This window comes from Gastrolobium bilobum, unplaced genomic scaffold (assembly GCF_033153095.1).
Source record: "Gastrolobium bilobum isolate Gb01-03AN ecotype WA unplaced genomic scaffold, APGP_CSIRO_Gbil_v1 utg14970, whole genome shotgun sequence".
Classification (NCBI taxonomy): domain Eukaryota; kingdom Viridiplantae; phylum Streptophyta; class Magnoliopsida; order Fabales; family Fabaceae; genus Gastrolobium; species Gastrolobium bilobum.
This window is the reverse complement of record NW_026899194.1, coordinates 614929-628018: the sequence shown is the minus strand read 5'-3', so window position 1 is coordinate 628018 and position 13090 is coordinate 614929. Positions and strand designations below refer to the sequence as shown.

At 33.9% G+C, this 13090-nt stretch overlaps 1 protein-coding gene across 2 annotated transcripts; it reads left to right on the top strand.

Annotated features, from left to right (window-relative positions):
* Positions 1 to 1902: 1902 nt before the first annotated feature.
* Positions 1903 to 6931, top strand: LOC133288129 (gibberellin 2-beta-dioxygenase 8-like). Of its 2 annotated transcripts, XM_061485828.1 has the most exons (5): positions 1903 to 2026; positions 2285 to 2365; positions 3121 to 3580; positions 5773 to 6094; positions 6602 to 6931. In XM_061485828.1, the coding sequence occupies exons 3-5, from the start codon at positions 3144 to 3146 to the stop codon at positions 6830 to 6832; spliced, it is 990 nt and encodes a 329-aa protein (XP_061341812.1). In that variant the 5' UTR covers positions 1903 to 2026; positions 2285 to 2365; positions 3121 to 3143; the 3' UTR covers positions 6833 to 6931. The 2 variants fall into 2 exon arrangements, with proteins under 2 accessions (XP_061341812.1, XP_061341813.1); XM_061485829.1 differs by lacking the exon at positions 1903 to 2026 and having other exon boundaries at positions 2095 to 2365.
* Positions 6932 to 13090: the final 6159 nt, after the last annotated feature.

Genomic DNA, 13090 nt, shown 5'->3' with positions numbered 1-13090 from the left:
AAGTCTCTCCTATACACTGAAAAAAGTGTGGGATCCACTTTAATTTTTTTTTCTTTTTTTTTTAAATAAATTTGTGAGTGCAACATGAGATATCTTATCTCCTATTGTATAAGAAAATATAATCCCATATATATATATAATATATATATATATGGAATTGTTTATCTCATTTAACATGAGATAAACTAATTTTCCTACACTTACATATATAGGAGAGAGAGAAAGTATAAATGAGTCTCACCACTCATTAATATGTGAATGTAGGAAAATGTATTTATCTAATGTTTAATGTGTAAAGAACCTTGGGATACACCACCCCAAAAGCTAGCTCAAGGGGTGAGAGTGCCCAAGGCCTTATGAAGGCCATATTAGTTGCCCATCCAATCAATGTGGGACTATATATCTCAACACGCCCCCTCACACAAGCCCTTTAGGCTAGAAGAGTGGAAATTGCACAGGCCCATTTTTTGTTTACCTATTTGTGCTTTTTTTTAATTTTTAATTCCACTTTTTAAAGCGGAGGACGGTGAGGCTCTGATACCATGTAAAGAACCTTGGGATACACCATCCCAAAAGCTAGCTCAAAGGGTGGGAGTGCCCAAGGTCTTATAAACTCCACATTAATTGCACATACAACCAATGTGTGACTATATATCTCAACACGCCCCCTCACGCAAGAGCCCTTTAGGCTAGAACCGTGGAATTGCACATGCCCAATTTTTGGTTTACTTGTGCTTTTGTTTTTAATTTTTAATTCCTTATGAAAGTGGGAGGCGGTGAGAGCTCAAGCTCTGATACCATGTAAAAAAATTTGGGATACACCACTTCAAAAGCTAGCTCAAGGGGTGAGAGTGCCCAAGACCTTATGAAGGCCATATTAGTTGCCCATCCAATCAATGTGGGACTAGAAATTATATATATATATATATATATATATATATATATATATATATATATATATATATAAGTTAACTGTTGATTTATTTAATGCAGCTATTTTCATGTCGATAATAGATAGGAACGGCGAACGTTTGACTGTTCATTTATTTAATGCAACTATTTTCATGTCGATAATAGATAGGAACGGCGAACGTTTGAGCCTTGCTTACCAAACGAAAAAAGTTTTACCAGAAAAGGGACAAATTCAAATAAAGATAAGAAAGAGGGAGATAATTTATGAGGTCGTGGGATGAAAGAGAAAAGTCGTCGTGGACTTATCACAAGTAACCCAATCAAATCTCTCATGAGTGAGGAATGATGAGGGAAGATATAGACTGATGGTGTGAGGACTTTTATTCCGTGTAAATGAAAATAAATAGATCCATGACTCAAAATGAATATAAGACTTTTTGTTCCGTGTAAAAATAACCCACCATGTAAAATATTATTTGTAATTTACTTAAAAAAAAAAAAAAAACCATATTTGTATAACATTACATTGATATTATAAAATTTGACTGGTTGCTGACCATATTATCACCTAACGTTTATTCGACATTTACTGTGTTGGAGAATAATATAAAGTATTAAAAAGATTATCACCTAACACCTTAAGGTATTGGGTTGAATTGGTTCTTAACATGGTATCAGAGCTTCAGAGGGACCACGAGGTCACAAATTCGATTCTCACCGCCCCCACTTTCAGGTGGAATTAAGAAAAACATAATACAAACCCAAAAAAATGGGCTTGTGCAGCACAAGGCAGACCAATAATGGGCTTGTGCCATATCCACGCTTCAAGTCCAAAGGGCTCTTGCGTGAAGGGGTGTGTTCGAGAATAATATAAAGTATTAAAAAGACCATCACCTAACACCTTAAGGTATTGGGTTGAATTGGTTCTTAACATATACTTGAGCTATAAATCAAGTGCTGATTTCGTATGTTATTGTTGCATTGTTCTGTTGTCACCTCTTTCTCTGGTGCTATGCTTGGCCGCGTGTTCTCTGCTTTAGCCATATTATTATAGTGCGATTCCAAGTTTCCTGGATTGATGCATACAAATATATATGTTGCAACCACTCTCTCAGTAAGTATTCTAAACTAACCCATTCTTCTTCTTCTTCTTCTTGTAGAGTTGAATCCTACTCAACCAATTTCTTATATAAATTTGATTTCTGTTGATCCCAATACTAGCTGTAGCTAGTGTCTTTCTTTGGTAGAATTATTGGTAGAATTAAATTATTGGTAGAATTAAATTACAATAAATTAAGTCCTTATATATAGCTACCAAAGGATCCCTCTATTTCCTTTTTACATTTACATTTTCTATATTTCTTTTCCCCAGCTTTCTTACTTAGAGGTCGCATTTGCAAGCTATGAAGTTGGTTGAAATGCCATAATCATCATTTCAAAAGATCAAGCACAGGTGAAAATTTGTTCTTGGCATATTTTTTGTGTTTTATCATCTTATATATATGTCTACAAGAACAATTAATAGAAGTATATATATAAATTTCCCCTCAAATCTAAATAAAGTTTATACATCAATCCGGGGGAATACAAAATTAGGGCAACGTACAGTGGTAGCTAGCAATAACTACTGAGAAAATTTTCAACGCGAGTTTTTCTTAAAATCCGAGTCTTCTATATGAACCTTAATTTATAATACAGATGGAGCATATATTGAGCACAAATGCAATCACCTCGTCAATGTGTAAGTTTTTTGCTGAAATTTTCATAGTCTAATTTGCAACAAAATTAAACGTTTGTTGATTTTTTTTATCAATATAATTTTATTGCTCTAGGATGATTTAGGATTCTCATTACACTATAGAATCTTGGGATTTTAACCATTTGTTTCCAAATTAAACTGATCATGCTTAAGTTACAGTTCCAAATTATATTAAATTAAGCTTTAGAAACATAAACAACACAGCACTAGCTCTTTATTTCATCATTTCCTTCTTTCTTCCACTAAGTAAGACGCGTTGCTGCCTCTGCATCACAAGTTATAGGTAAATATAAATCTTATAATTTCAACGGTTCATACACAAACACAAATCCAAGTTACTTTCCTTAAGATCATTGCTGATTTTAACTAGTTAGTGTCTGTATATAGATTTGTAATGGCACTTGCATGGCAATTTGAAACTTACCAATTCTTGTGTATCATTTCCGCAGCTTATTAATTAGATAGCTCTCAAATGGATTATGAACCTCCATTTCTTGAGACCTACAAGACCCTTTTGCAAAAACACCTTGTGGACTCAAAAAATGATTCCTGCTCTATGGTGGAGACATGTGAGTTACCTTTGATTGATCTTGGGAGGTTAAATCTTCAACATCCTGAGAGAGAAGAATGCATTAAAGAAATCAGTGAAGCTGCTCGGGAGTGGGGTTTCTTTCAGGTTGTTAATCATGGGATTTCAAAGGAGTTGCTAGAGAGCATGCAGTTTGAGCAAACGAAAGTGTTCTATAAACCTTTTGTGAATAAGTCTACACAATTTGACTTCAGTTTATCAGACAAAACCTACAGGTGGGGGAATCCTTCTGCTACCAATCTGAGGCAACTCTCATGGTTAGAAAGCTTTCATTTTTCTCTGACAGATGTATCAAAGATGGACCAGCACAAAAGTCTGAGGTAGGCTTCTCTATTATTTTTGTTTTTTTATTTATTTATTTAATTAATTTTGTTTTTGTTTTTGTTTTTGCACTGTATATATTTAAGGGATTAATGTTTCTCATTTTATAGGAGATAATTTTCTCCTACACACATAAAAGTGTGCAGGGCTCATGTTTTGTTTTTCTTTCTTTTCTCTTCACATGACTCTACATAAGTCTCACACACTTTTATATGTATGTAGGAGATAATTTACTCTCTTAATGGAAAAGATTAATCCCTATATTTAAGTTGTCTATGAATATTAGAAAAATATAAAAATTATTCACTTATCAACTCAAACATTATAATTCGATTTTTCTCCAAACTCACACAAAGCCTTGTCAAAGCAAAATGTCGGCCTAACAACTCAAAATATAAAAGATGAAAGGGTACTTAGTTTTTCAAGATACGATAAATTGCAAACAAAATATAAAAGATGACTTCTTAGCAGAGATCATGCTCTTACCCAAATTAGGTATATATGGAAGACAATAATGGGAGGTCACGCTTTTTTCTATCTATAGGACATCCTCTTATCATTAGTTGGTTTATTTACTGTTTGATCACCTGTAGGCACTGAATTTGCGTTTTATCTTTCCTCTTTTGGGATAAGGGGGAATGGATATTTTAAACTTATTATGGACTGTAAAATACCACTAGTCCATTACTTTAGTGGGTGACTTGGCAAACCTAATTCGTGAAACATATTCATTTTCTTCTCAAACATGGGTATCCTACTTTTTTCCCCTATCGATTGAAATGACATAAACGATATGTAACAAATTAATATACTGTATAGAGTAAAAGTCGAAGATCGGTAATTTAATAAAAAAGTAGAAGCAAAAAAATATAGACTAGCTTTCCATGGATAACCATCCCCCTCTCGAGGCCCATCTCTTATATAATAATAACAACAATAATAATAATAATAATAATAATAATAACAATAACGTTTGGAATTTGCGATCACAAGGTTAATATAATTAGCGTATAAAATCAATCTAATCAAAGCATAATGATTGAGTAAAGCAGGATTGTCACATACTTCTTACCACTTTTGTGTAGTTCATGTATGTTTCAAAATAATAAATTAACAAATGTATATGTTCCTCTTTGATCAATTATTAGAGAAATTTTGAAATGCTTTTATGACCATGAGTTGTGATTGACAAAATATCTTACATCTGCTAAACATTGAATTAGCCTCTATGATGATTGTGCAATCCTCACCTTACCAGTTAGTTTTTTGGGATTGAGTTAGGCCCGATCATTCTTACGAATTAAACTTTATTACTACCAGTGTGACAGTACTATTATAATTATATAGGTGTTTCGAGGAATATATAATTATAATATTAAAATTATTTTTTTTTCTCTTTCCATATCAATTGATAAGTTTATGAAAAAAGAGAAAAAAAACCTTTAATATTATAACTATGTATCCCCATAATACATATAGTAGTACTAAAATTTTATTTCATTCTTACATAATATCAGAATTTCTCTCTTCGCTTGTTGGGCCCCTCGTAAATTTTTTAAAGCCTCTTGTTAAATTCATGCTTTCCCTCAAAGGATGAGGGAAGATATTTTCAATCATATTCTAGTTAACCTAGGCATAAGAGGGGGTATTAAGTAGTCAACATCTGTTAAAATATCTGGGCTAAATACCCTTTTGTAATTGTTGTGCAATCTTCATTTAATAAACTAATTTTTGATTGAATTAGTACTTAACCATGCTTTCATATGCCTTTGTTAACGTTAGAGAAATATAATATATAAATTCATTAAAGTGACATTCTCCGAAGAGTTAAAGTTTTTAGATGAGATTATTATTTAACATAATATAGAGTAGGTGATCAAATGATTATTAATTCAATTTTCACCGCCTTCATTCTTCTGGTAAATATTTATTTGTAGAATTTATTAATACAACTACTTAAGCTTTTAGGTGATTTAAATTTTGGTTATAAGTTCCTCCAGTTGCATGAGAAACTTGTGATCTTCTTGCAGAAACAGAAAAGTATCCAATTAAAAAAAAAAAAAAAACTGACGACGGAAATTTGTATGGATATGCATGAGGGGATATTTTTCTCTTGCAACATGAGAAACAAATACTCCTTTAATTTTATGTGTTTTTAGCTCAACTTATACAAGTACGATTTTAACTTTAGATCAATGATCGAAGCTATTGCAACAAGAATGGCCCACCTTGCCGAAAGCTTGGGGGAAATCCTGGCCTGCAAACTGAACATGAAAGCCAGCTATTGCCGAGAGAATTGCTTGACAAAAAGTTCTTTCATTCGACTGAATAGATATCCTCCATGCCCTATATCTTCGAAGGTGTATGGCCTAATGCCTCACAGTGACACTAGTTTGCTTACCATCGTATATCAAGACCAGGTTGGGGGATTGCAATTGATGAAAGATGGAAAATGGGTTGATGTCAAGCCTAATCCACGAGCTCTTGTTGTTAATATTGGCGACTTATTTCAGGTTAAACCACTTCTTTATTCTCAGAATATTCTAATTAAACGCAAATGGTGTTTCCTAAGGCAGTTAAAATTCTTGTTTGGTTTATAATTATTTTCAAAAGGACTATGATTACTCAGAAGTCGTATCATAATAATGTCCAATATATATGCTTTCATTTCAGTTAGCACTCCATAATGGTTAAAAACTCTCCAAATTGTCATCAAACCTCATTTGACTAAAAATGCTTAAAAGTATGATAATAATAGTCCAATAATAGAAAAAAATTCAATGAATGCATCACAAGGTATTAAATATGACATAATTAGTGTTGAAGATAAAAACATAATTTCTAACATGCATCCAATCCAAGTTGCTTCAAGATATTGCTAAAGTTAATCGCCAGTGTCTGGAAAATGGTTGGCTGAAAATACTTTCAATAATTTGATTTGTCTCTCTTGTATAATTTGTTGACTAAACAGGTCTTCTAAAACCTTCTATGGTTTAATTTGTGTGTCATATAATGTGTAGGCACAGAGCAATGACATTTACAAAAGCATTAAACACCGAGTGGTGGCGGCTGAAAAGGTTGAGAGGTTTTCTATTGCATTTTTTTATTGCCCCTCTGAGGAGGCAGTGATACAAAGCAATATCACGCCACCCATGTACAGGAAATTCACTTTGAAGGAGTATAGACAGCAGAATGAGAAAGATGTCAAGCAAACAGGCGATAAAGTGGGCCTCTCCAGATTTCTTCTTTAGAAGAATATATATTGAAAAATATTTATCTTTTAAAGGATTGTTATTTTAGTTAAAATAATTGTATTTCATTTAAAATTTAAATTAAAAAAAAACACTTACTTTCTCCTCCTTTAATTTTCTTTGTGTATCTCTTTCTCTCACATAAAATTAGTGTTTTAAAACCCCGCCTCATCTCGGAGTCAACCTCTCCGGGTCACTAACCCCTTCTCACTGAGGGTTCGGGTTAGTAGTTAGATCATACTTGCACGTTGATCCCTCTAACCTCCGAAACCCCCGATTGAACCCGCGACTCCGGGTCAGAGGGGTCACTGCATTTCTTTTTTTAAAAAAAGAATTTTACACCAAATGACATGTTTGATGTGTAAAAAAAAAAAAACAACTTGTTGCTGCCTAGATTTAGAAATAGATCTAAAATCTAAGGGTCTGTTTGATTCCAATTCTCAAAAACAGTTTTTAAGTTTTTAAAACAAAAAAATCTGTTTGGAAATGATTCTTTTGCAAAATGCTTCCCAAAACAATGATTCTTTTTCAGTTTTAAAAACCAAAAAACGAAAACAACCTGGCGATGTTCTCCCGTGGTGTTTTTGCTTTTTTTTGTTTAGGCGGTGGCAATTTTGTAAATTTCAAGATTCATTAATGTCAATTTCGTAAATTCAGGAGCAAAAACAATTACTTTATGGTGGCATTTTTGTAATTCTAAAACTTCATTAATGACATTTTTATAAATAACTACAACTTCTTTATAACTTTAATTTAACTACACTCAAACAAGTTTTTTTGTTTTTTTACTCTCAAAATCAGTTTTTGAAAACAAAAAAACTAAAACACTTTCAAATACACCCTAAATCGTTCTTCTTCTCTTCCAATTTTCTCTCCCATATCCAGTCTCCTTATTCTAGTGATCTCCTTTCTTCTCTCCCTACCGTTAATTTGTCGTGACCGTTAATTTGTCGTGTCGCCGCCTCTCTTGCGCTATTTGCAACGCCCGACCGCTTCAAGAATCAATGACTATCCCCACATACTAACACGAGACTTTTCAGTGTGTTTTTTTCTTACTCGCACACTTCCTGGGAAAACTTCCCAGGAGGTCACCCATCCCAGAATTGCTCCAAGTCAAGCACGCTTAACTATGGAGTTCTTCCGTTACGGGCTACCGAAAAGTAGATGCATCTTGTTACTATAGGTAGTACCAATTAATTCTTATAAGCTATCCCAAACTGTGCAGTCTCATACCTGCACAGTCTTTGGAATCTCTCTCTTTCGGGTGTCGATTCGATTCATTCATGCATGTAACCCCCCTGCTGGAAGCCTGTCAGGAGCCCCTCTTTGTCCGTGCCTCTTTGCACCGGCGATCACTCCCTACCCTCGTCAGCGCTCAGGATGTTACATGCCCACCAGATTTCGCTTGGTTCATCCTCGAACCACACCGTACTAGAAGAGAGGCCTGCTCTGATACCACTTGTAACGCCCGGCCGCTTCAAGAATCAATGACTATCCCCACATACTAACACGAGACTTTTCAGTGTGTTTTTTCCTCACTCGCACACTTCTTGGGAAAACTTCCCAGGAGGTCACCCATCCCAGAATAGCTACAAGTCAAGCACGCTTAACTATGGAGTTCTTCCGTTATGGGCTACCGAAAAGTAGATGCATCTTGTTAGTATAGGTAGTACCAATTAATTCTTATAAGCTATCTTAAACTGTGCAATCTCATACCTGCACAGTCTTTAGAATCCCTCTCTTTCGGGTGTCAATTCGATTCATTCATGCATGTAACTCCCTGCTGGAAGCCTGTCAGGAGCCGCTCCTTGCCCGTGCCTCTTTGCACCAGCGATCACTCCTCGCCCTCGTCAACGCTCGGGATGTTACACTATTCTCTATTGGATAAGAGATCTCTTTTCACATACTGTTATAGGTGCATGAGAAGGACGAGAAGGGTCTGAGTTTGATGATATAACTTTTCATTATCTCCAGTAGAATATATGTTTGATACTTTGATAGTTTGATACTTTGATTAGCTTGTGAATATTGACTTGTGGATGCAATTGGTTGAATTATGTTAAGTATATTTTGAATCTTTAATGATTTGTGGTTTGATTTGTTTGAATTTTTCATATAGAATATATATTTATATTTTTTTAATGTATAAAATCGGATCAACGAAATGATCCCGTGACCTCCCGGTTGAACTCGTGACCTCGATCGAGTCGATGACTGGCTGCGTTTTTAAAAACTGCTTAAAACGACATAATTCATGTACCAAAAAAAAAATGACACAATTCTATATCCTTTAAAAGGATAAATTAACTGTTATCAAAAAAAAAAAAAAAGGATAAATTAACACCAAACCCATATATATACTAAATGTAATATTAAAACCACTATCTTAAATCTCGACGATTTGTGAGGATAAGAGTGAGAATAATCTTTGAATATATATATTTATTAGATTTTTGTAATATGATCTTGAGAAATAATTAATGAGACATATTATTGAGATTTTGTAGATATTTTTCTTACGTTTTTTGTGAATAAAGAAAATCCTCTTACATAAAGCTTTTTGATTTTGCAAGAATAAGAATGCCAGTTGATTATAGCTAGCCTTACACCCTCATTGATCCTTGCATTTTTGTATATAGATTGTTTCTTAGATTCAAATCGTGACCTTCCCATCACAATTATTACAATTTTTTTATAAATATATTTATTTAATAAAATTATATTGAAACAATTAATGAGTATTATTTTTAGTTATCAAGAGTAATATTACTTTGTGAAGCACATTATTACGGCAAGATTACGTATTAATTGTCATTTTCTTTGGAGCAAGTTGGATATTTTTCCCCCGTAAGTTTGATGGGGAGTTGAATAATGTTAAAGTAAACAATACTCTTCGGGTGTCCAGAATGGTTGTCTCCGGCATAGAAACGGATATGATAGTAGCATTAAATAGTTAATAATTTAGTCATTATGTCTCCCAATTTTTATGTATAAAAAGTTAACTTGTTATAAAAAAAAAAAAAAGTTAACTTATTATAAACATATTCAAACTTTAAGTCAAAAGCCTTTACTTAATCTCCTCATTAAACTTTATCCGGCCATTTTAAAATCATTATCGTGAACTTTTATATTAGGTTAACAGTTGATTTCCAATCCTTATCGTTATAGGAGGGATCTTTTGACGGTGTAAGATTTAGAAGTCTTATTTAACAGTCTCCCAATCGTTATTTAACAGTCTTATTTAACGGTGTAAGATTTAAAGTCTTATTCCCTATCTTAGTTGTTAATTTCCATTTACTTAACCGTTGTCATTTATTTGAAATTAATAATTAATTAATTAGAATAACTCAATAAATTATAATCATTAGGTGGACAAAAATCAACGGTTAGAATAAAGAGTAAGATTTCTACGTCTTACACTAAAGTCAAAAGATTCCTCCACACACACACACACACACACACACACATATATATAGGGGCATGATATTCTTACACCGGTGTAAGAGTTAGAAGTCTTACACTCAATCTTGACCGTTGATCCACTTGTATTCAATGGCTCACATTACTAAAAAATTTGAGCCCTTGGATACAAGTGGGATCAGCGGACAAGATTGAGAGTGTAACTGTAAGAACCCGCACCGTTAAATTAGGAATTTAAATAATTAATTATGAGTTTAAGAGAAAAATTTCATAATTGACCTTAAATAAATAAGGTAAGGTAACAATAATTATCACAAAGGTTTAATAAAGCTTAAAGTCGCTTTTCTGACGAAAAGTGCAGATATCGATTCCGCTTCACGGTATAAGTGTGTTCCGATGAAGTATCCCGAAAAATTATAAGGAGTATGTATATATTCCTAGAATGATATTTAGGACTGGTAGATCAAGTTTGGAGTCGAAATAATGAGAACTGAGGTTAGGACTGATATCGGCTACGTAAAAACGCGTACCGGCAAAGTGCTGCGGAAATTATAATAAAAATATGAAAAATCGTAGAAAATGGCTAGGTTCAGAATATGAAGTTTGAGATTAAAATGATAAACGGAGCTATTAGTGCTAATACATTGGGATTTAACTTAAGTGGACTATAAATAGCTAGGGCACAAAACCCTAGGTCAGTTTTCTTCTTCTTCTCCGTGAAATTTCTGAGGCACCTTCCCCCTCCATTGAAACTCCAAGAGACCACCGTTTCTCTTGCTTTCTTCACAAAAACTCCATGTGTGAGTGTGCTCTAGCCTCGGGAGGTTGAAAGGCAAGTCATTTCTGAGTTATAGTTTCAATTTGGGAGGATATGGGGTGCTGACTTCTTGGATTTGTGTGGAGGGGGTCATTTTCTTAGCATTTGTGACTTTAAGAAGCCACATTTGAAGGAAAAAGACCTAGCTTGGTGATCAATTTCGTGGCTCTACATTGGTAGTAGTGTGGAGTGGTATTTAAGGCCACAAGCCACCTTCTTTTCTGAGTTCTTGAGACTCCATAGGTAAACCTTGATCATTCCTTTGAAAATCCATGATTTTAGTTTGTTTAAGTCACTAAAAGAGGGAACTTTGATTATCCAAATTAAAAGTTGTTAATCCATGTATGATGAGCAGTGTTGAAAATCTGTTTTGATAGAAAAAACAGACTTTGGACCTTGGGGGAGCTTTGGGGTCGCGGTTTATGCAAAAAGATTATGCAGAATTCTGTTCTGTCCGCGTGGTAATCGATTACCTTATATTGGTAATCGGTTACCATGTGCAGTAATCGATTACCCTATTTTTGGTAATCGGTTACCATATGCAGTAATCGATTACTCTGTTTTGGTAATCAGTTACCATGTGGAGTAATCGATTACCCATTGTTTGGTAATCGATTACCCCCTGTCAGAATGACCAAAAACCAGTTTTAATGCGTGGAAAAGTCCCAATTGGGGCAAGATGCCCTAGGAAGTCAGTGTTAGTGTTAGGAAACATTAACACCTTAATAGTGAGGGTTAATTCGTGATAATTATGAATTAATAAGAATGTAAACGAAAGAGAAGACGTTGTTTAATGGTTATGAAATTAAGATTTCTGAATATTAAATTGTGTATTCATAACGAACATTTTGCAATTGACTTGTGGTGAGACTGTTGGGTTGTCTGTATTTACCGAGCCTTTAGATAGGGATTTTTGTGGAACCAATGCACTCTACGAAAAGAATATAAAGGTTTAACGATTTTGATGATAACAAACAAGCATGGAAAGATAGCTTCAAGATGCAACCATCAAAAAGAAGTCTAAACAAGATCAAGACTCAAGCTTCAAGAGAAGTCTCTAAGTCCAAGCAATCTCCAAGTAACATAGTATAGGACTTAGGATAAGTTGAAAGGATAATTGATTCCTTACGTGAACAAAGCTTAAAGTATTTTTCAAATACATGCATTAAATCATCGTTTGACATTCAAATACATTCCTAGCATGAAAATATAGTTTTCAACATTCATAAAATGTTTAAATAATATTTGAAACTGATTCGAATCAAGAGAAAACCATTTTAGGGTGAAATCCAACCTTTCAACAGGTTGGTAATCGATTACCATACAATGGTAATCGATTACCCTTCATGGTAATCGATTACCTACTGTGCAGAAGACAAAATAACGGCTATAAAACGGCTAGTTTGAGAAAATGAGTGTAAAAGAGGCCTTGGGGCCCTCTATAAATAGAGACTACTGTTCCCCTTGATGGGACACACTTCTTGATGATTATTACTCATTAATTCTCATTCTATTTGCATTATTCTTGTCTTCTTGATCATAAATTCTCTTTGAGCTTTATTCTTGTGAAAGTGTCAACAACCAATTTTCTTCAACTTGTGTCATTTGTACTTTAGAGTACTTAGCCATTGTTAAACACCTTCCTTTGATTTCATGAATAGTTAGGGGAGTGAACCCTATACACTTGAGAGGTCACCAAATTCTTAAGAAAATTTGGAGTGAAAAATTGTAAGGCATCTTGAGCCCGAAGTCTTGAAAGGTTGTAGTGGTTTGTCAAGCACCCTCAAGTTTGATAGTTAGTGAAAAGAATTGATCGAGCGACTTCAGTCTGGACGTAGGTCACGGTGGTGGTGACACGAACCAGGATACATCTAGTTTGCAATTTCTCTAACCTTAATCTCTTTATTTAAGTATTAAAATTGCATTTTAGATTGTCTTTATATATTTGCTTGCTTACTTTGTTGATCACTACACTTGCTCTTACACTTAGATTTTTCTTATTAAATCACTTTATTGAAGAA